Here is a 23,995-nt window from a genome sequence, read left to right as displayed (position 1 = left end):
ACACTGGAACCTCAGCGCTGCGCCCATGTTCCCTTCAGGTGTTATGTAAGTGAAACACCAGGCCTCAGCATGGCGCGTCGGCTGTTTGTGTGTGAAGTCGTTCCTCTCTCCGCTCCGACAGTGAGAGGTGTCGCCCCTCTGCGGTCAGAGCTCATAAAGGAAGCGTGTAGATTTGCTGTCTGGAGGGAAAATAAGCTAAAAACAGACATAAAGTTTGTCCTGCGCTCTTCTCAGCTCAGCCTGGTGAACCTCCGCTGTTTTACTCGAACTGCCGCTAAAGTTAGCGCTGTTTTAGCGCTGTTTTGGCGCTGTTTCTGAGGCGGTAGACATGCTAACCGAATGAAGAAGTCTCGGTCTGATATTCTGTGGATTTATAACCGTTATTACTCTCTTAGGTAAGCCGGGTTTGTGTTTCTCCAACCAGCTTACAGCGCTTTTTGCACTGCCCGTAGTCCAGCACCACAGGCGGCTAACAGCGGCTCACATTCGCTCAGTCACTGCTTTATACATAGATAGACCGACAGACAGATGGATAGATAGATGGACAGCCAGCCAGATGAATAGATAGATAGATGGATAGACAGACAGATGTATAGATAGATAGACAGACAGACAGATGGATAGATAGATAGATGAATAGATAGATAGACAGATGAATAGATAGATAGACAGACAGACAGATGAATAGATAGATAGACGGACAGATGTATAGATAGATAGACAGACAGACAGATGAATAGATAGATGGACAGACAGCCAGATGAATAGATAGATAGATGAATAGACAGACAGACAGATGGATAGATAGATAGACAGACAGATGAATAGATAGAAAGATGAATAGACAGACAGATGTAATGTATAGATAGATAGATGGACAGACAGACAGACAGATGTATAGATAGATAGACAGACAGACAGATGGATAGATAGATAGATGAATAGATAGATAGACAGATGAATAGATAGATAGACAGACAGACAGATGAATAGATAGATAGACGGACAGATGTATAGATAGATAGACAGACAGACAGATGAATAGATAGATGGACAGACAGCCAGATGAATAGATAGATAGATGAATAGACAGACAGACAGATGGATAGATAGATAGACAGACAGATGAATAGATAGAAAGATGAATAGACAGACAGATGTAATGTATAGATAGATAGATGGACAGACAGACAGACAGATGAATAGATAGACGGACATACAGATAAATAGACAGATGGATAGATAGATGGACAGATAGATACATAGAGACTTAATTGATCCCGAAGGAACGTTAGCATCCAGTATCAGTCACCCAACACAGGACAGTAATAATAATAATAATATCTACAGATATATATACAAATAGAAATATACAATAATCTGCAATAAGATCTGTCCTGAGATAAAAAGGCAGTTCAATAATGAATGTACAAGGAGGTGCAGGTAACAGCGTATAATGACAATACTGAATAAATATGTGCATATTGGTACTGAAATAGTGTCCAGATGTGCAGGATGTGTGATAAGGTGTACAGAAAGTGCAACATGTACAGTAAAGGGACAATGTCCTACTTTTGTTATATCTTATATCATTGAAAAAAAGTCTGGGCTGAAACTGTCCTTAACTTCAGCCTGAACGGGTGTGGCTAAGCTGCTGTCGGCTGAACAGGCTGATGAATGTCTTGTTTTTTGTGACATCACAAAACTATAAATTAAAATAGGTTGTTTTTTTCCAGCTCAGTTCATGCATCATCACTGTCCCGTGAAACAGTAAATTTACAGAAGATTTTATTCCAATTTTAATTTTTTTTATTTGATCAGTCATCAGACATTTTTCACACATTGTAAAAACAGCTTCTATGTTTAATTTATGCAGAAAACTAAAAATCACACAAAATTAAGATATTTGTTTTTTGGGTTTTTTTTTGAACAGCATTTACATACTACATAAAACTAGTTTTTTTTTTCTAAAAATTGAATAAAATGTTTTTTCCCCATTATGTGGTCCCTTTAACAGTCTAATGCGAGAAGTGGGTGACAGCTAGTTGCGTTTACTAATTAAAGGGCTCATGTTTTCCATTATTCTTATGATTTTATATCTTATTTTTTTCCCTCTGGACTCCACTTTTGACATTTGTGGGGTTTTATGTACCAAAAAGTCCTAATTCATTTGTACACTTGTCAGCCTAATTTGATCTCTTAGAATTAAATGATATATGTAAATGATCTCTACTCTGATTGGCTGCCCTGCCTTAATGAAAAAACAATCTGGGCTGAAACTTTCCTTAACTTCCACCCTGAATGGACAGGGCTAAACTGCTGTAGGCTGAAGAGGCTGATAAACTTATTTGTGACATCACACACACACACACACATATATATATATATATATATATAGACTGTATATAGAGTGAATGGTATGTTTTGAAATGTTTTGAAATCTTGTTTTTTCTCAAAAAAAAGGATTTTTTTTTTTTACATTATATGGGCCCTTTAATAGTCTTATACCAGAGGTATACGTGGTTCTATTATCTAAACAAACATTAAGACATTTCTAAAAATTAAATTATAAAATTATATGAAACATTTACTTTTTACGTATGATTGTACTTGTCAGATGTGTTTGTTGATACTTTTTCCTCAGTGCTATTTTAGTCCATCACAACTTTAATTTCTTTCTGTTTCTGACAGCATCTGGACTGATTAGCTGCGGCTGACGCTTCAGACCAGGAGGGCAGCGTCTGACGGACTTCTGGTTGTGTGCTCAGTGATGCATCTTGAATCCTCTTTTCATTGACATTACCTGAGTGTAGCGCTCTGCCTTCCTCTGCCCAATGTCCAGAATGAGCGCCCGGGTTCTGCTGCGTTTCCACTCTGCTGCTGGTCCAGCGTCCAGGCGCCCCGTCCACCAGCTGGCCTCCCTGAGCCAGGCAGCCCGGCTATCAGAGAAGAAGCTCAGAAGCCTTCTCTATCCTTTCAGTGATCTGGAGGCACACCTGTCACGGCAGGTAGACCAGAGAAGATTCCGGCTCTTCCAACCCAACATGGAAGATCTCGAGCGGGCAGAGAAACTGTTCATTCCTTCTCCTAAACATCACATACTGTACTCCACATCAGCCGTCCGCGCTGACCACATGCCTGAACTCACTCAGCCAGAGGTGAGAAGGCAGACAAGAAAGATCCTGTTTCAAACAACTATTTATTCTGTTAGTATTATTTGTATTTATTCTAATATAATTTTTTTTCTGGGCAGATGAATGATTACTGTTCAGATAAATAAATTTTTGACATAATTTCTATATATATATATATTTATATATATATAAGTGTCTGCTGTGTTTTATACTAGAGCATGTGAGTTCATTATAAAGCAGCATAACTAATTGCACAAATTCTGTTGTGAGATTTTATTTGTGTTTGTGTGTTTGTCTACAGGTGTGTTTCATCGGGAGGAGTAATGTTGGAAAGTCTTCCCTCATTCGGGCCCTCTTCTCTCTGGCTCCAGAGGTGGAAGTTCGGGTCTCCAAAACACCAGTGAGCAAATAAACTTTTTTCTCTTTAAAGGCTCCATATCTTACATATTTTAGTTTTTCCCCTGAGCTTTTGGGTTTAAGTACCTACAAAATAGTCATAAATCATTTTTAAATGACCATTTTCTGACCTTTTTAACCCTAAGATTTTAACAGACTGCAGGGGTGTATGTCATCATTTGAGCAGGTAGCACTGGTGCTAGGATAATATTTGAATTAAAATATTGTAGCACTGAATGCATATTATACTACATAATAAAGTATATAATATTTTTTCTCGAAAGCATGTAAAATTTCAATTTTAATGTTCATTTTGGGAAATATACAAGTTATTTTCTCCACAATAAATCAGATTCCCCACAAGAGGTTGATTTAGCACTCTATAGGCATTTTTGTGCAAGAGACAAAACCCACATGAACCAGCAAGCGTGTGGTTGCGTGTCACAGATTTCAAAGTGAGAAGCAAAGTAGTTTAAAGGTAAGACTCAGTATTATACAACATATACATTTTCGGTGAGTTAATTGTAAAAAGAGATACAGGCTAAAGGCAGCGAAGGCAGTGAGCACATAATGACAGTTTTTTTTACAGCTGGTAAATCCCAGTAAATCCCAAATCACAGCTGGCTTTACACAGAACCACACAGCCCCACACTGAACAGTGTTATACATTTTGTGCTTTGCAAAACCCAGACATTTGCATGTTTACAGACGTTTGCATTTCTTCTATAATGTTGGAAGCACCTGATGGACTACAACTACCATAAACACTACAACACAAATTGACTACAATTACTATGAGCAGTAGGGCTTGACAAAAATTTCAAAAGATGTATACACATCTCATGTATGCAGCTGACTTATTTATTTATTTATTTATTTATTTATGTATGTATGTATGTATGTATGTGTGTGTGTATGTATGTATGTATGTATGTATGTATGTGTGTGTATGTATGTATGTGTGTATGTATGTATGTGTGTGTATGTATGTATGTATGTATGTATGTGTGTGTGTATGTATGTATGTATGTGTGTGTGTATGTATGTATGTATGTGTGTATGTATGTATGTATGTGTGTATATGCACAGGGTTAATTTCTTTTAGCATGTGCAACAAAATTGTCACACTGTACTGCCCTGCACTGTTTTTGGATCTGTGTGTTTAACGCTGATATTCATGTAAATGACCTCTGATTCTATTCTGATTGGTTGCCCTGTATTTTGCCTCATCCAGAAAGCAGCCTGGGCTGAAACACACCTTATAACTTCAGTGTAAATGGGTGGGGCTAAACTGCTGTCGGCTGTATAAGCGGATATATGTAAAATGCGCTGCTTTTTGTGACATCACAAAAACAATTAATTCTAAATGGGCTGTTCTTGCAGCTTAATTTCCATATGGACTGGGACATAAAGGGGGGTTCTACACTGTTTACGTTCGGTGTTTCATTGTATGGGCTGTTAAGTAGGTCATGATGTTATGATGGCCGTTTGTTCTGTTTATGAATCTTTTTTCTCGTCTTCTGAACGTCGTCACTCTGTCTTTATAATTATGTAGGGACACACAAAAAAGCTGAACTTCTTCACGGTGGGGAAAGCCTTCACGCTAGTGGACATGCCTGGCTATGGACACCGCGCCCCGAAAGACTTTGTGGACATGGTGGAGCCCTACCTTCAGGAGCGACAGAAGTAGGAGCGCTGAGAAAGGCCTCGACTGTAAATGTCTGCTGTGATGAACAGGTTATGATTTGACTTTGTCTTTCTCATCAGCCTTGTGAGGACGTTCCTGTTAGTGGATGGTGGAGCAGGACTGCAGAAACTGGATTTGGTTGCCATGGAGATGTGTGAAGAGTTTGGCATTCCCTATGTGGTGAGTGAGTCTCTCTCTTCTGCAACTACTGTTAAAGACCAGCAGGTGGCAGCAGAGCACAGCTGAATTACGCTGTGTCTTTCTGTAGATTTGGCTCTGAAAGTACTTCTCCCAGCTTTTGGTCATTGCCACTCTGAAACCATTGAACTTTTCTTTGTACTGTTACTCAGAATTGGCTTAGTTCTCCTCAGTTTGAATGACATAATGTAGTTTCATGAACTTCATAGCTTTCATAGCTGAACTTTCATAGCTGTTAATAAAGTAATGGTCTTCTTTATTTGAGGGTCCCATTTCAGAGGGAAGATTTCAACCACTACCCCTTGTTCTAAGTGGCAACGTGACACTCGAAAACAAGGGGTAGAGGTAAAAATACAATACAATGGGATTGGAAATCTGCAGACACACCTCCAAACTTCAGTCTTAGAAGCTGGTTGTATTTTCTGCTTCTCACCATCCAAGTCATGAACACATTCAGTGATGTTGAGGTCTGGACTCTGGGGTGGTCAGTCCATTGTTCGGCTTCTTTGTTTGATGTGTCCGTCTCCTTTTCTCAGTGAGGTTCTTCTTGAACAGCTACACATCCTTTCAGACCCATCTGACAGATCTGTAAGTCATAAAAATGAAAAGACAGTAAAATAGGTTTATAATGTCAGAGTATTTTATGTGATGCAGTTAAAGTAATCTGATTCTTAATGAGCGCTGTTTATAACTGGGCCGTAATATAACTTGTCACTTCCTTACAATTTGCTAAGCAATCATTAATTCTGAGGATGGGCCGAGTTCCCTTGACGAAGACTAAGATGTGTCGAGGTTAATGTTCTTACTGCGTATTGAAATGCGGCTGTTGAGTAAAGAAGGTTTTTAACAGTTAATTCACATGAAATCGCCTTCATGCACACCACAGTGCAGCACTGTACTCCTTTTATTGTGTTAACATGTCAGGGATGTACGTGATAAAAAATATAATATCAGATGTGTCAGTATTTATTCCAGCTTCCATTCTTTTCAGGAGACCCACTTTCAGTTCCTCAAAGAATCTGCAGACACACCTCCAGTTCAGTCTTAGAAGCTGGTTCATCATTTTCTGCAGTAATCAAACACATTCAGTGGTGTTGAGGTCTGGACTCTGGGGTGGTCAGTCCATTGTTCGGCTTCTTTGTTTGATGTGTCCGTCTCCTTTTCTCAGTGAGGTTCTTCTTGATCAGCTACACATCCTTTCAGACCCACAGCGCTGAGTCGTCTTCTCACAGTGGAAGGATGGACAGAAACACCTGTGGATGTTTTCAGATCTGAAGCAGCTTGATTTTCTCCTCTCTCTCAGAGATGAAAGCTTTAAGTGCTGTTTATCAGATGGGGGCAGTTTTGGGGTCTATCAGGTGTTGCAGGTGGTTGTTAGGAGCCAGTTCTCCTTTGAAGTGTCTTCTGGAAAATGAACAACTTGTACTTAATAGCAGTTTAGACTGGAAATTAAGTGAAGGAGGGGTGGTCTCTGACTCATGTATATAACTTTCTAATGCTTTTTAATACTCATTCATGTTTGTACACTATCTCAGGGCAGGCCCCCAAGCACAAATTCACTGTTGCTCTGACCTGCACTCATCCGTTTTGTCGTTTTTTTTTTTCTATCCCTCGTTTCTCCCATAGAGTCCTGTTCATCACTTTTTTGCCCAACAGCCACCAAACTACATGTCCTCACTCAGAGCAGGCTCTCAAGCTCTAATCCACAGCACATATTGACCCACACTCCTCTATGTGTTGTTCTTTCATCCGTCGTTCCTCCAATAGAGTCCTATTCATTTTCGCTCTCCCCCAAGCCCTGTTATTTCCTTTGCCCAGCAGCTACCAAAATGCATGTACTCATTCAGGGCAGATCCCCATACTTTAATCCACAACCACACTGACTTGCACTCCTCTATGTGTCGTTTTTTTTTCATCCCTTTTCCTCTCATAGACTCCCATTCATTTTCTCCCCCAACAAAGCCCTAATCTATCTTTTTCCCCAACAGCCACCAAAGTACATGTACTCACTCAGGGCAGGTCCCCAAGTTCTAATTCACAGCCATACTGACCCGCACTCCTCTATGTGTCGTTTTTTCATCCCTCATTCCTCTCATAGACTCCTATTCCACCCTCAAACAACACATATGTTCCTTTGACTAACAGCCAACAAAATGCATGTCTTCATTCATAGCAGATCCCCAAGCTCGAATCCACAGTCACACTGACCCACACTCCTCTATGTATTGTTTTTTCATCCCTCGCTCATCACATAGACTCCCATTCATTTTGTAACAACACGTAGCTAACACTTGGTTACTCCCTACGAAAAACTTAATACACACCCCATACACCATGGCAACGGCCTAGCAGTAATTTAGCAACGGCATGGGATACCATAGCAACTGCCTAGCGGCACCTTAGCAACCACCTGGGATATTGTAGTAACTGGTGCGCAGCCGTTCCGCGTTTCCTTCTAGTTTTCAATGCTGTATCTCGAGTGTGAACTCATAGGAAGTGTGCAGTTTCAATTAAGTCTGTTTGTCTGTGGAATTGCAGCTGGTGGTGACTAAAATAGACCGGACGCGGCAGGGGGCTCTGCTGGCTCTTCTGCTGCAGCTCCACGACTTCATCAAAGATCAGACAAGCACCTGCTTCGCCCAGCCCTTCATCGTGAGGTGAGACACACAGTACCTCTTGAACATTTACACAGCTCTCCAAGTTTTATCGTCTGCAAAAAGCATGAAAATCGAAAGCATGCATGTGCATTTGGACGCGTTACGCAATGGTTTGAACACCCGGTCAGATTACAAAACACATATTGGAAAAAAAATGAAGTACACAATATAAAATGTGCCACAACTCTTTGCTCAGGCCACATTTTATGTTTTATTAATTCCTATTATGTTCAGTTTAGCAATTAAACAGTGATTGTGCATTGAAACGTGTTCTCTTACAGTGGATTTGTTAACTTCTTTTCACTTAGAAAATCAGCAGAACATGTAATGTGACCAAACTTTTGCATACAACTCCATGTGCAATCTTGTGCACACAAGCAGAATCATTAAAAATGACCTTCAGGGTTATCTTGCAGTAGCACTTATGACACCGGTGTCATCTAGTGTTGTAGTTAGGTTGCTAAGCAGCACAGCTCTTGCACAATCGGGCATAAAACCGTACCAAATCAGTTATTTTATACGTACAGCCCATTAATTATGTAGTTCTCTCAGGCTGCAGGCGCTGGCTAACCCCATGTCATCACCTCTAACCTGCAATAGGCTGGATTTTTATCAGATAGAGGTGCCGGCCTGTGCAAGAACTGAGAAAGTGTAAATGTGATCAGATAGACTGAGCTCACTGATAAGATAAGATTAGATGATAGTGCATCTGCTCACAGAATCATGCCTGTTTTAGTGCCAGATGGTGGCACTTACAACAAAAGGTCATGGCCAGGAACCCCAGGCTTGGGTGTGTCTTTTAGGGAATACAGGAAGTCGCCTTCGTGAGATAAAGAGGTGATAAGGCACATACCAGCCAGCTACTTTAGAGTCATTTACCGGTAGCAGTGCACACACAGTACTAGAGCTGGCCGATATGGCCAGAAATCTTATCACAGTCCTTTTTTTCATGTCATGTGATGCTGATAAGTGTCTGTAATTATTATATACATTTTGTAATGCTCAGGTAAGTCTGACATTTTGACCCTTGAAGAAAATAGAAGCCTGTTTTGCAGCAATAGTTTATCAGAAATGAGGAAATGTTTAAAGAATAGACACCGATCAGGCATAACATTATGACCACAGCCTTGTTTCTACACTCATTGTCCATTTTATCAGCTCCACTTACTATATAGGTGCACTTTGTAGTTCTACAGTTACAGACTGTAGTCCATCTGTTTCTCTGCATACTTTGTTAGCCCCCTTTTACCCTGTTCTTCAGTGGTCAGGACCTCCATGGACCCTCACAGAGCAGGTACTATTTGGGTGGTGGATCATTCTCAGCACTGCAGTTGTTGTGCTGGTCTGAGTGGATCAGACACAGCAGTGCTGCTGGAGTTTTTTTGGAGTGTCCACTCACTGTCCACTCTATTTGACACTCCTACCTTGTCAGTCCACCTTGTAGACGTAAAGTCAGAGACGATAGCTCATCTGCTGCTGCACAGTTTGTGTTGGTCATCCTCTAGTCCTTCATCAGTGGTCACAGGACGCTGTTGGCTGGATATTTTTGGTTGGTGGACTATTCTCAGTCCAGCAGCGACACTGAGGTGTTTAAAAACTCCAGCAGCACTGCTGTGTCTGATCCACTCAGACCAGCACAACACACACTAACACACCACCACCTCATCAGTGTTACTGCAGTGCTGAGAATGATCCACCACCCAAATAGTACCTGCTCTGTGAGGGTCCATGGTGGTCCTGAGCACTGAAGAACAGGGTAAAAGGGGGCTAACAAAGTATGCAGAGAAACAGATGGACTACAGTCTGTAACTGTAGAACTACAAAGTGCACCTATATAGTAAGTGGAGCTGATAAAATGGACAATGAGTGTAGAAACAAGAAGGTGGTCATAATGTTATGCCTGATCGGTGTGTCACAGTTAGTTCCAGCCTTGCGATGTGATTGGCTGAGAGGCACTCTCTGACCAATAATGGCACTCCAAACGAGTTTCTATTGCAGCACCGGCAACCAGCTAATAAAAAAGCAACAGCCACAACTTTATTACAAAAAGATGCAAGTGGTAGAGCTTCTTTTTTAATAGACACCCTGTTTCTGTTTTAACACGCTACATCACAGTGCATTGACATTCCACTCTGAATACGGCAGTTAAGGGGGAATTCCAACAATTTTTCAAAATTTCTGAATAAATCAGTCTTTGAGATGTAAACAGAGTCACTCAGAGTGGTTTGGTGTAAAATGGTTCACTGTAAAGAAACTAACAGACTCTGATTTCTTTACAGTGGTGCTGATAGGAACCCGAGGTCACGATGTCTACAACACGAATGTAGCCATTTTATTTGCTATCCAAAACCACTAGTGAACCTACACATGGGCTGCCTTAGGGCTCAGAACTGGCCTGTAACTCTGCACAGACTTTCTCTCTTTGAACCTCAGCCTGCGTGTGTTTGAAGACGCGCCCCCAAAGTGGCCAGTTTTTGGCTCGCTGTAATGAAAATACGCCATTCTCTTAAACAAAGCAGCGTCTGCAGGTTTTAAAATATACACTCTACTCTAAAACAAGCAAACAAGTTCTCTACTGTGCTCAAATTATAATGAAGTGCAGAAAGTTTTGTTATTACTGTTATTTTGATAGCGGTAATCCTGAAATCAAGGGGTGCTCACCCCCACGTCCCGTGTCCCTGACGTCTGGTTCCTATCACTACCACTGTGAACAGTTCTGACTTGGCAGGTTTCTCCAGAACGTAGCATTTCACACCAAACCACTCTGAATGACTTTGTTTACGTATTAACTATTTAATTCTGTAGAATTTTGAAAAATCAGTGGAGTTCCCCTTTAAGCTCGCTGCCTTTCGTCAGTCATGAGCATACACTTACGCTTAGCCCATGTGACCGGAAACCTACAGCTGAGCTCCAAACCCACCTGAGACCCTTGTAATAACAGAAAACGTTAGTTTCCCTACATGGGCTGTTTAGAATGGGAAGTGAATGGTACAGTTGGAAACTTTAGATTAATGTTTTTCTAATATATATCTAAAGTTATATCTAAATATCTAATAAATATTATATTTGTTTAAGTCTTCTACGTAAAAAGTTTTTTCCATGATGTAGGCGATGTAAAAACCTGTCTAGGTCCCACAAAATCTCCAGCACTCTTTCTTGTTAAAGGTTGTTAACCCCTGAGCTTAAATTCAAAAACAGACTATAAAGTAACTCTTGTGTTGCAACGCCTTTATTCTGTCTGAATAAACAGACCACTTGAGCTCTGGACACTCCCTCCATCCCTAACTGGGACAACGAGCATCAGAGAAGGCCAATAAGACTGATCTGAGACCAGCATTTAAATACCACTCAGACTAATGTAATTTATATTTAACTGTATTAAATAGAAGCCCAAGTGCTTAAAGGGGAACTCCACCAAATTAGCAAAGTTCCTGCTTAATCACATACTGTTTCTACTTACTTTTCTCACAACACAGTCATGAGCATAGACTTACAGTGCAAACCTTATGCTGAGTTCTTTAATCCTGACTCTCTCTCTCTGTTTTTCCCTTTGCTCTTCCTCCTCGTGCTTTAGCTCAGTCCAGTACTCGGGCATCCATTTCCTCAGGTGCTTCATAGCCCACGTGACCGGAAACCTACAGCTGAGCTCCAAACCCACCTGAGACCCTAATAAAAACAGAAAATGCACTGCCCCTCCAACAGACTCTGAAACAGGAGCTGCTCAGGCCTTCAGGACTGAAGACTGTCTGACAAGAGGTCAAGCAGCTGTGATGTTCGTGAAAGCCCTTGCAGATAGCAAAGCCTGCAGGCTGTTGGTCAGGTATACCCGAGATTGGCATCTGTCCGTTTTATTTTAATCAGGTTGACGCATAAAACTCTGAGATTAAAGTGATACCTCACTGTGATTCAACCTGCAGCTGCACTGTGTATATAATCCAGAGAGTGTCTTGTATTATTTGGCCAGTTGGAGGGCTGGCAAGTCATCATTAAAGACCTGAAAATGATGTAAAATGCAGCAGAACTTATTCTTCTTGGAATTAACAGCATAGATGACGAAGAAGGCACAGTAAAGCGCAGAGCAGAGTGGAACGTGTTCTCCTTATCAGTCATTATAAAACTGGGTTTGAAGTGAAATGTGCTGGAAGTGCAGCACTGCATTGTAAAGAGTTTCTTTTGAAGACATTGTAAATTAATTGCAGTAATCTTGTTGTGGTGTATTCACGTTCTTAAGGCTAATATATAGAACAAAACCTCGCATCTCCACTATGGTAACTTTACAGGGGGAGGAAAAAACATACTTTACTTCTAATGTAAGTCAGTGGAACCAGAATTTTTTCCAGGACATTTTGGGCAGCGTTTTCAAATTATGTCAAAAACTGAAAAACGATAAAAATTGAGATATGAGGTTTTGTTCCGACAGCAGCGACATGTTTCTGCCTATGAGTAAAAGGTAAATGGTGATGTGGGCAAAATAAACTACGAATTAAAAAGGTTTTATTGAGTTCAATCTGTTTGGCCTCTTTATTCACATGAATACAGCAAGGGATTACAGTTTGAAGGAAGTAACCATGAAAACAATATGAACCGAGACTTTTTTAGACTTTTTTGAGACTTTATGTAGCTTTAGTCTTTGATGTTGGCCGTTGTAAATCTTAATCTGTAATATTTACCTGAAACAGTTAATAAGAACGTCACTGGCACAGAGTTTGAAAGAAAGAGTGAAGGAAAAACAATCATTATTGTCCCTGTTTTAATAGTGGCATTAATTCGCTTGTTCTGGTTTGTAGATGGACAACAAAGCTGAAGTGAAAAGGGGGTAAGGAGTGCTCCTCTGTTCAGAGATGTGAATTAGCAGGGAAGATAACCCGAACACTCTTTTTTTTTACCTCTAAACGTTTTTCTCCCACGTTGACAGAGTTTAATAAAACATATGAAGTTCATTAGAATGGGTTTTCGCTGTGATTTATCTTGTTAGCGAAGTCTGAGGGAGGTAAGTACACTATATGGCCAAAAGTATGTGGACACCTGACCATCACACTGATGCTTGTTGGACATCACATTCTAAAATCATGGGCTTTAATATGGTGCTGGACCTTTTGTGGCTGTAACAGCTTCCACTCTTCTGGGAAGCTTTCTACAAGATTTCAGAGAGTGTCTGCGGGAATTTGTGCCCATTCGGTCAGAAGAGCATTTGTGAGCTCAGACCCTAATGTTGGACGAGAGGGCCTGGCTCACAATCGACGTTCCAGTTCATCCCAGTGGAGCTGAGGTCAGGGCTCTGTTCAGGCCACTGGAGTTCCTCCACACTAAACTCACCAAACCATGTCTTTATGAAACTAGCTTTGAGCGCAGGGGCTCAGTCATGTTGGTCTTCCCCAAACCCTGAAAAACAGCCCCAGCTCATTATCCCTCCTCCACCAAACTTTACTGGCACTATGCATTCTGGTAGGTAGCGTTCTCCAGTCATCCGCCAAACCCTGATTCATCCATTAGACTGCCAGATAGTAAAGTATGATTGATCACTCTAGAGAACCCAGCTAAGGCTTGTGTGCAGCTGCTTGGCCATTTCCTGAAGCTCTTGATGCACAGCTCTCGTGCTGACTTTGCTTCCAGTAGCAGACTTGAGCTCTGTAGTGAGAGGAGTTTGCATGGTCTGCTGCTTAGCGGCTGCTTCTAGATCTGTCCATTTCACAATGGCTGCACTCACAGTTGACTGGGGCAGATCTAGCAGAGCAAAAATATAGTGTAAATATAATATACAGATTGTGGCAAAGGTAGCGTACTACGACACTGTGGCTCGTTCTGAAAGAAACCTGGGTTAACACACAACAGTAACGTCAATATGAATGGGCGGAGCTTACCTGCTATAGATTGAACAGGCATGTAATTGTGTTGGCTTTTGTGACATCATGAAAACAATGAATTTAAAACAGATTTCTGTCCATATATGGACTGTTCAGAGTGATTGGTGCATTAGTTATATATATATATATATATATATATATATATATATATATATACCACAAAATCTGGGCCAAGCCCTCCAGCACTCTTTCTTGTTAAAGGTTGTTAACCTCAGAGCTTAAATTCAAAAACAGACTATAAAGTAACTCTTGTGTTGCAACGCCTTTATTCTGTCTGAATAAACAGACCACTTGAGCTCTGGACACTCCCTCCATCCCTAACTGGGACAACGAGCATCAGAGAAGGCCAATAAGACTGACCTGAGACCAGCATTTAATTCCACTCAGACTAATGTAATTTATATTTAACTGTATTAAATATAAGGGAGATTCCACCAAATTAGCAAAATTCCTGCTTAATTAAGTTTGACATTAAATGCGCCGTATCTACAGAATATGTTTACGACAGTTTTGAAAAAAGGTCTTTATGGAGTTTTGGCCTGAAATGTACTTCTTAAATGCAGTTGTATGCAAAGGTTTGGGCACCTCTGGTCAAATGACATTTTATGTTGAACACATAAAGTGAACACATCCTCTACAGAGAACACACCTCTGCTCATTTTAATGCACAACTACTGTTTATGTGCTTAATTGAACACATCGGGAGGAAAAACATCAAATGTGGCCTGTGCAAAAGTAATCACACACTTCATCTTTTATGTTTTATTCATTTCAGTATATTTTAGGGAAGCGTGGTCACTAAAGAACTAAACTGTTTCAGGTTTGTCTTTGTTTTAATGTTATCAGCATTACATAAGAACACTCAGGTAACTTGTAGGTTCCAGGTTCCTATCAGCACCACCGTGAAGAAATGTGTCAGTTGTTTTGAAAAAGAATGGAATTCCCTTTTGAAATCGGCGAGAAAGGCATGTGACGAAACAGAGAACTATGGCAAGGGTGAGAGCAACGTGAGACATAAGAATAGAATGAAATATGCCTTTATGGCTGTGCTTTAACATCTGTGTCCGCTTGTTTAAGGACTGTGGGGCTTTTGTTCATTTTAACAGGAATTTCACCCCCTGAACTTTGCGCCTTTCGTATTCAGCTCCACCTGCACTGAGTTTGGGTTTTTAAACTTTAACTTTGAGCCCATGTGTTAGTTAAAGAGTGGGAGCCGTGAACTGTACTCATACCTGCAATAGGGCTTCTTATATGGGCTTTACAGCTTTTCTATCTTTATTCATTCTGACGCAAACAGAGCCTCACAGCAGGTAGGCATCCTTCCCTTTCAGTCCTGATAATGGTGATGATGATGATGGTCGTGATGGTGGTGGTGCAGCACTGCTGTCCCTGGAGAAGCACAATAAACCTGACATGCCATAGTGCTATAAAAAAACAAGGTGCAATCACATTTATTATACCCAAAGCTGAAACAGTGACATTTTTGCTGTTTTATATGTGTGCGCGTTTGGACACTGACCCCATAAAAACATTTGGCGCGGGTTAATTTTTCATCGTTTCGCCAGTTTTTATTTGCTCTCTGCAGGTATTAAAGGACGCCGAAGCCGTGAGGAGCCTCTGTGCACGTCTCGTCACCCGGGAAGAAGGAGCTGGGCACATCAGGATCTTCTCTCCAGTTCACCCTGTAATTCTGGATGTACCACTTTTAACCGAGACCCTACCTTTTACCTCTTCACACCTTTCCATCATGGCAACCTCAGAGCTGGTCTGCCACATCAACGCCACCATTTGCTCTGGCACATCATGCCTGGTCCCAGAAAGCAACTTCAACGCCGTCCTGAGCGTGATCATGAGCACCGTCCTGACCGTCCTGCTGGCCCTGGTCATGTTCGCCATGGGCTGCACGGTGGAAGCTCACAAACTGTGGGCGCACATCCGCCGGCCCTGGGGCATCTTCATCGGCTTCCTGTGCCAGTTCGGGATCATGCCCTTCACCGCCTTCGTCCTCTCGCTGGCCTTCCAGGTGCTGCCCGTCCAAGCCATTGTCATCATGATCATGGGCTGCTGCCCCGGAGGCTCCAACTCCAACATCATCGCCTACTGGCTGGACGGAGATATGGACCTCAGGTGATTGGGTTGAAGGGGAATTTCACTGATTTTTCACAGTTTTTGCACGATTGCATGGTTGAGATGTAAAAATGTTGTTCAGGGTGGTGAAAAGCGATGTTCAAGATGGTTCTTCAAGGGTTCTCTAGTAAGGAAAATGGTTCTGTGTAGGACCATGAGCACTCAAAGAACCCTTTGCATGATTAGCGTTCTTTGCATGGTGAAATGGTTCTTCAGATTGATGGAGAATGTGTTGTAGATGGTTCTAAATAGAAAGCTTGTTGAAAAGGGTTCCACTACTGTTACAAGCCAAAGAACTCTTTTTTGGTACTATAATAGAACACTTTTTGAAAAGGATTCTACATAGTACCAAAAAGGGTTCCACTGTTGTAACAAGCCAACGAACCCTTTTTTGGTACTATATAGAACCCTTTTTGCTAAGAGTGTATTCACAGTGGTGGTGATAGGAACCAGGCGTCTGTAGCTGTTTAATGGCTCTAAAAGCTCCATCACAGAAAGTTTATTACGTGAAATGGTTACAAGTGTGTTGCGATGCCTGAGATATAAGTTTTAAGATACGTTTTTTGGCCTAAAAACATTTTTAAAAGAGGCAAAGAAAATGTATTTTTTTCAGATTTACCATCATCAACATTATAGATAATAACGCTGAAGACTCGTGTAGGTTCACTGTTGGTTTTAGATAGTAAATAAAATGTCTATATTTGTGTTGTAGTCATGGCGACCCCTGGTTCCTATCACCACCACTGTAAAGACATCAGAGTTGCAAAGTTTCTCTATGATTAACCCCTTAAATGGCCAGGATCCAATGGCAGGTCCAAAGTTTTATTACACACTTCTATAACCTGATAATAACTCTGTTAGCCTGTTCGCATTGAAGTCCCTGTAGTTACTGAATAATAAGCCTTAGTATGTAATAAGCCTGGGATTTTAAGGGTTTAACCATTTCACATCAAACCACTCTGAATGACTTTACATCTCATTACGCAGAAATGTCCAAGCTCCATTTATCTATAGGCTATACAGGCAGGTAGCTTTATGCAAATGAGCTTGAACCTTTCTTTTTGCTGAATAAATAACAAATTTATTAACATTTATTATTTTATGCTCTGGCACAGTCTGAAGCAATACAAATGAAATATTCAAAGGGGCCACAAGGGGTTGGAGCGACGCCTCAGAGCAGGGGCGTCAAACTCAACCACTAAAAGGGCCACATTAAAAAATCTCAGCAAATCTGTGGGCCAGATGTGTTTTTATTAAGTTAATGAAGTTAAGTGACCCTTATTAGTCCCACAATGGGGAGGTTTCACCTCCACATTTTGACCCATCCGTGCAGTGAAACACCACATACACACTGGTGAACACACTTGCCCAGAGCGGTGGGCAGCCCTATCCACAGCACCTGGGAGCGGTTTGGGGTTAGGTGTCTTGCTCAAGGGCACTTCAGTCACGTACTGTGGGCTCAGGGGATCAAACCGGTGACCTTCCAGACCTTCCAGCCCACGACTGCCCCCAAAACATTTACTATAATGCCAGGCACTGCTGGGATTCGAATCCAAGTCCTCCCGTTTACTAGAGAGGCGCTTTGACCAACTAAGCCATGGCGCCACAGCTTGTGTTGTTTTGTTTTTACTTAACATTTTGACCCCAACTGGCCATTGTTTGTTCTAAACATGCCAAAATTGCAACAGCAAAGAATAGCCTCTAAATACTTACAGATTCAAAATTAACAAATTGTTTAATATAAATCAGTTGACTACATTAACTGCAGACCACTGTTAAACCTCTTTAAATGTCCCCAGTGTACAGTAGGCTTTTAAAAACTGACCGTTCACTTGAACTGGACACCTGGCATCTTTTTTCTTTTTGTTTTTGTGGTGCGGTCCCATAGCTTGTTGTTGGGGAGGGGGTGGGAGCACATATTACATTGCAGTGCATGCTGGGAACTGTAGTGCAGCTCATGGTGAAATGGGCTAAAATTAAAATAATTTTGTGGGCCGAATAGGATTGTGTCACGGGCCTGACCTGGCCTGCGGGCCTTGTGTTTGACACATAGACCACTTTCGAAGAACCTTCCACAGACCATCAAAGACGCTTCTTCTATGGCAGTGGTTCCCAAACCAGAGGTCACGGACGCGTCCACATTTTTACTCAAGTCCAACCCCCAGCTTTTTTGTTTGAGAAATAATAAAGACCGTCTATAGGGCCTTTAGGAGAACCACTGTTCTGTGCCTTTCTAAAAAAACCCATAGAAGCCATTAAGTGTTTTTATGGGTTCCTGATAGTTTTGTAATAATTTTCTTCCTATATTTTAATTCATTTTTTAGCTTTTCTGATCTCTCTCTACACGTTGAAATCAAACAGGCTGTTTTTCTTACTGAAGCCTTTAAGACACATATATGTAAATGAGCTCAGTTCTGATTGGCTGCCTTGTATTATACCTCATTCGCAAAGCAGTCCAGGCTCACTCATAACTTCAGCGTGAACGGGCGGGGCTAAACTGTAGGCTGCAGGCTGAAAATGCTGATATGCAGTTGTGTGCAAAAGTTTTGGCACCCCCGGTCAAACAACATGCTGATTTTCTGAAAATAAGTGAACATGTTCCACTACAGGGAACACACTTCAGTGCATTTTGAAGCACGGTTGCTGGTTATTTGCTAAATTTAATGTATTGGAAGGAAAAATAAAACACACAATGAGGACTGTGCAAAATTTATGGCACATTTTATATTTTATGCTATTTTTTTCCACAACATAAACAGAAATTGGGCATTAAAATTGGCAGGAAATGCCATATTTAAGTGCGTTCCCTGTACAAGATGTGTTAATTTCACAAAATGAAGTATATGAGTGTTTTAAACAGCCCTGTTTCATTCCTGCCTACAGTATTAGCATGACCACGTGTTCGTCCATCCTGGCGCTGGGAATGATGCCGCTCTGCCTGCTCATCTACACCTCCGTGTGGACTTCAGCGGACACCATTCAGATCCCCTACGACAGCATAGGTGAGACTGAGATCACTGATACAGCAGACTGAGTTAACTTCATAGAACCAGATTAAACCTAAACCTAAACACTGGGACTTTTTAAAGGGCCTGTCTCATTGAAAACTGACCTCTCCTCATTGTGACATAAGAGTTTGATGTGTTTCTGTGATGTCAAGTTTGCGTATATTTGCCTATTCAGCTTATGGCAGTTTAGCCCCGCCCATTCCTGCTGAAGTCATAAAGGGTGTTTCAACCTGGACTGCTTTCTAAATGAGCCAATCAGAACAGAGCTCATTTACATATACCACTCTTATCTTACACCCTTAAAAATGATGGTTCCTCAAGGGTTCTTTAGTAAAGAAAATGGTTCCATATAGAACCATGAACAATCAAAGAACTCTTTACATGATTGAAGGGTTCTTTGCATCATGAGAGTTTTCTTCAGACTGATGGAGAATGTGCTATAGACGGTTCTATATAGAACCTTTTTGAAAAGGGTTCTATATAGCACCAAAAAGGATTCCTCTATTGTAACAGGCCTGCCATCATAACAAAAGAAGAACTCTTTTTGGTGTTATATAGAACCCTTTTCAAATAGGTTCTGTCTACCATCTGCCATCTGCAGCAAATTCTCCATCAATCTGAAAATGCTAATGGGTCTTTGAGTGTTCATGGCTCTATATAGAACCATTTTCTTTACTAAAGAACCCTTGAAGAACCATCTTTTTTAAGTGTGTAGAGATAAAGAGAAGTTAGATCATATAAAAATTGATTGTTATTGTTACATACACTGATCAGGCCTAACATTATGACCACCTCCTTGTTTCTACACTCATTGTCCATTTTATCAGCTCCACACGTTATTAAATACTATAGCAAAATTCTACCTGAGCGACTGGTGCATTCATTTTGTTATGCTGCTCTGAAATGCTGTAGAACAATAAAAACAGCCGTCTTATGCTGGATGTTGCTATGCGCAGGCACCACGCTGGTGGGTCTGCTCGTGCCTGTTGCTGTGGGAATGTACGTCAAACATCGGTGGCCCAAGTACGCAAAAAAGATCCTGAAGGTGAGGTTTTTTTTTTTGGAAATTGAATATTCATAATATCAGACAGACTGAGAGAAATTAAAAAATCTGTGTAATTCTGTCACTGACGAAGTCATTCAGAGCTGTTTGGAGCGAAATGGTTCAATGTAGATACTCTTTACATTTAGATTTCTTTACAGTGGTGGTGATGGGAACCAGGGGTCGCTATGACTACAACACAAATACAGACCTTTTATTTACCATCCAAAAGCTACATTATAATATGTTCTATTTGGGAACTATTTTGCTTCACAACGCCCTGCCTGTATCCCTCCACCATAAAAATTTTACACCAAAAGCTCCTCAAAACTATCATAAAACAGTGTCTCAGACATCAGGCAGTGAATTCATAACCGTTTCATGTAGTAACTTTTCTGTGAGGGAGCTTTTAGAGGTGGATGTCTGGTTCCTATCACCACCATCCGATTCAAAGAAAATTACTTTGTACTACTTTTGCTTTGTTATGACCAAAAATGTCATTTTGCCATTTTTATTAGAAATGTTTTGTATCGTTGTGCAAAAACCACAGGACATATAGTATCATGCAGTGCGCGTTTCGTAACACCCCCCCTGTCTACTGACATGGTTAAAATGTTTTAATGTTTTGTAGGTGGGCTCTGTCTTGGGCTTCATCCTGATCATCATCATCGCTGTGGTGGGTGGCGTGCTGTATCAGTCCTCTTGGACAATCGCCCCCTCTCTGTGGATCATTGGAGCCATCTACCCCAGCATAGGCTTCGGCCTGGGCTTTCTGCTGGCGCGCTTCGTGGGACAACCCTGGTACAGGTAGAACACTGAGAGTGAGAGATGATAAACTACACGAGTAAACGCCACAGACAGAGTCAGAATCCAGCGTCAGAGAACCCACATACAATTACGACTCAGTAATAAAGTCCTTTGAATATGATACTGAAATATTAAAGAAAGATCGTTTAGGTAACCAGAAGGCGTCACTCCACAGAACCATTTTGGGACCCTTTTTTGAAAATGTACTGCTTACAAGACTGAAAACATTTGAGCCCAATAATTAATTATTATATAATACATTTTATTTATTATATGTCATATTCGTTGCACATTTACATGTATTGAGATTTCAGATGTGAATCGTTTGCAGTAATGAAATGACAATGTATTCTGCGTTCTAAACAATACAGGTCCCAAAAAAGGGTCCTTTGAATTTCTACACTATATGGCCGAAAGTATGTGGACACTTTTAGGCTTTGTTGGACGTCCCATTCCAAAACCATCTGCATAAATATAGATTTGGTCCTCTTTTATGGATTTGTTGGAGAGTGTCTGGGGAAATTTGTGGCCATTCAATCAAAGAAGCATTTGTGAGATGTTGGATGAGAAATGTGGCTCACAATCGACTTTCCAGTTCATCCCAAACGTGTTCAGGAGGTCAGGACTCTGTGCAGACCACTGGAGTTCCTCCAAACCATGTCTTTATGGAGCTCACTTTGTACACAGGAGCTCAGTCATATTGGAACAGGAAAGGCTCTTCCCCAAACTGCTGACGCAAAGTTGGAAGCATATAATTGTGTAAAATGACTTTGTGTGCTGTAGAATTTTCACTGGACCTGAGGGGTCTGAAAAACAGACCCAGCTCATTATCCCTCCTCCACCAAACTTTACTGTTGGCGCTATGCATTCCGGTAGGTAGCGATTTCCTGGCATCCGCCAAACCAAAACTCGTCCATCAGACTGCCAGATAGTGAAGTCTGATTCATCACTCCAGAGAACACGTTTCCACTGCTCCAGAGTCCAGTGGCGGCACTTTACACCAGTCCAGCTGACGCTTGGCAATGCACATAGTGTTCTTAGGCTTGTGTGCAGCTGCTCAGCCATGGAAACTCATTTCATGAAGCTCCAGATGCACAGTTCTTGTGCTGTTGTTGCTTCCAGAGACAGTTTGGAACTCGAGTGAGTGATGCAATAAAAAAGATAAGATATACGATGCGCTATGTACTTCAGTATTCAGTGGCCCAGCTCTGTAAGTTTGCATTACCGCTTCGTGGCTGAGCTGTTGTTGCTTCCAGACGCATTTATTTCACAATAATAGCACTTACAGTTGACAGGGGCAGATCTAGCAGAGCAGAAATTACACAAACTTACTTGTAGTAAAGGTGTCATCCTATGACAGTGCTACGTTTAGAGTTACTGTGTTCTTCAGGACGACCCTCTACTGCCAGTGTTTGTCTATGGAGATTGCATGGCTAAGGTTCGACTTTATATACCCGTAAGCAATGGGTGTGGCTAAAACAATAATTAGAAGAAGTGTCCACACACTTTTGGCCTTATAGTGTACCTTTCAATGGGTGGGTCTTTTAAAGGAACTAGCCAACATTTTTCAACCTAATCTGCATTTGTAGTGCACGGTCAATTAATCTGGACAATAACTGAGACACATTTTCCTGAACTTGGAAAAGAACAGAAAACCGGTTGACTCTAAATATTCTTACAATAGAAGTCAATGGGCAGACAAATGTGCTTTGGGTCAGTTGTTTTTCTAGTCTTTAAATACATTCTTTAAAGTATTTTTAAATGAAACGTTCCTGTTTTGTTTAACAAAGTTAACCCTTTGTTGAAGGTTTAAGTGATGATGTGTCTCGTTGTCAGATGCCGCACCATCGCCCTGGAGACGGGTTTCCAGAACGCGCAGCTGTGCAGCACCATCGTCCAGCTGTCCTTCTCTCCTGAAGAGCTGGAGATCATGTTCGCCTTCCCCCTAATCTACAGCATCTTCCAGATGGTGATGGCCATCTTAGCAGTTGGAGGTGAGTTAGTGGTGCAAGTGGACCGCTTTCATTAGACTCATCAAAAATAGTAAAAAACACATCTAAGTTATTCTCTATAGGCCCATGGATGCAATAGGGCCAAAGCAACATAGAGTTCTATGCAACGCACATAGATGTTTAGGTCTCAAATGCAAAATCAACATTATACTGATGAAGATATGATGACGATGGTAGATAAATCACTCACATCCTCAGACGACACGTCCTTCACTCTTAGAATTGTCTTCCAACACTTCAAAATCATCAAATTCAGGGGTCTGAAGCACAACCCTCAGTACAATGCAGTTACACATTTCCACCAGAGAGGTCTCCAAATCCCCAAAACTTACAAAGTGCAGCTTCAGCTAAAACGAGTCAAATATAAACATAACATCTGAAAAGACATGAAATTGGTATGCTGATAGCTGATAAAATGGACAATGAGTGTAGAAACAAGGAGGTCATTTCATTGAAGTGGCCAGTCGGTGTATATTTGTTTCCATGCTTCGTTTGGTATGTAGGTGATGATTTGATTTAGCAAAATGTGCAAATGAATGAATATTCCTAATATCTTTGCACAGAATATATTTTAGCCGCAAATGCAGGCCAAACTGTTGCACTTTGCCATCCTGCAGAGTGAGGACAATTATGGGCTGGAGGTTAGGGAACCAAGCTCCAGCCCAGCTTCGATCCCCTCAGCCGACAGTACGTGACTGAAATGCCCTTGAGCAAGGCACCTAACCCCCAACTGCTCCCCGGGTGCTGTGGATAGGGCTGCCCACCGCTCTGGGCAAGTGTGCTCACTGCCCCCTAGTGTGTGTGTTCACTAGTGTGTATGTGGGTGTTTCACTGCACTGATGGGTCAAATGCAGAGGTCTAGTTCCTCTGTGTGCAAACAGAGTTGGCTCATGGTTCTGAATTCTAATTCTATTCTCTCTTGGTCTCCCAACAATTGGGCCAATGCTGGGATGGTCACTAAGGAGCCACCACACCATTTTAATATCTCTCGGCCCTAAAGCGCATGATTTCTAAAATGTAATGCAAGTAATTTTCCTTTAAGACCATTTGACCAAAGTCTCTA

At 41.3% G+C, this 23,995-nt stretch overlaps 2 protein-coding genes across 4 annotated transcripts in view; both read left to right on the top strand.

The window, feature by feature from the left end:
* The first annotated feature begins 66 nt into the window (after positions 1-66).
* gtpbp8 (GTP binding protein 8 (putative)) lies at positions 67-12,573 on the top strand. Of its 2 annotated transcripts, none has more exons than XM_036571975.1 (7): positions 67-395; positions 2,692-3,158; positions 3,436-3,534; positions 5,086-5,216; positions 5,298-5,397; positions 7,954-8,072; positions 11,647-12,573. In XM_036571975.1, exons 2-7 carry the CDS (start codon positions 2,835-2,837, stop codon positions 11,732-11,734), a joined length of 861 nt encoding a protein of 286 aa, XP_036427868.1. In that variant the 5' UTR covers positions 67-395; positions 2,692-2,834; the 3' UTR covers positions 11,735-12,573. The 2 variants fall into 2 exon arrangements, with proteins under 2 accessions (XP_036427868.1, XP_036427859.1); XM_036571966.1 differs by having other exon boundaries at positions 2,692-3,206.
* A 2,581-nt stretch (positions 12,574-15,154) lies between these two features.
* Positions 15,155-23,995, top strand: part of slc10a2 (solute carrier family 10 member 2) — a 9,895-nt gene continuing 1,054 nt past the window's right edge. Inside the window, exons 1-6 of one of the 2 annotated variants that reach the window (XM_036571950.1) lie at positions 15,155-15,246; positions 15,522-16,063; positions 18,947-19,065; positions 20,028-20,116; positions 20,745-20,920; positions 22,757-22,914. In XM_036571950.1, the coding sequence (XP_036427843.1) occupies positions 15,684-16,063; positions 18,947-19,065; positions 20,028-20,116; positions 20,745-20,920; positions 22,757-22,914 (922 nt within the window). In that variant the 5' untranslated portion in view covers positions 15,155-15,246; positions 15,522-15,683. Of the gene's footprint in view, positions 15,247-15,521; positions 16,064-18,946; positions 19,066-20,027; positions 20,117-20,744; positions 20,921-22,756; positions 22,915-23,995 lie in introns of those variants that run through there. The other variant, XM_036571959.1, reaches the window with a different exon arrangement.

The sequence above is a fragment of the Colossoma macropomum genome, unplaced genomic scaffold (genome assembly GCF_904425465.1).
Source record: "Colossoma macropomum unplaced genomic scaffold, Colossoma_macropomum, whole genome shotgun sequence".
NCBI lineage: Eukaryota > Metazoa > Chordata > Actinopteri > Characiformes > Serrasalmidae > Colossoma > Colossoma macropomum.
Note: the sequence above shows the minus strand (reverse complement) of the source record. Positions and strands in the feature narration are given on the sequence as shown.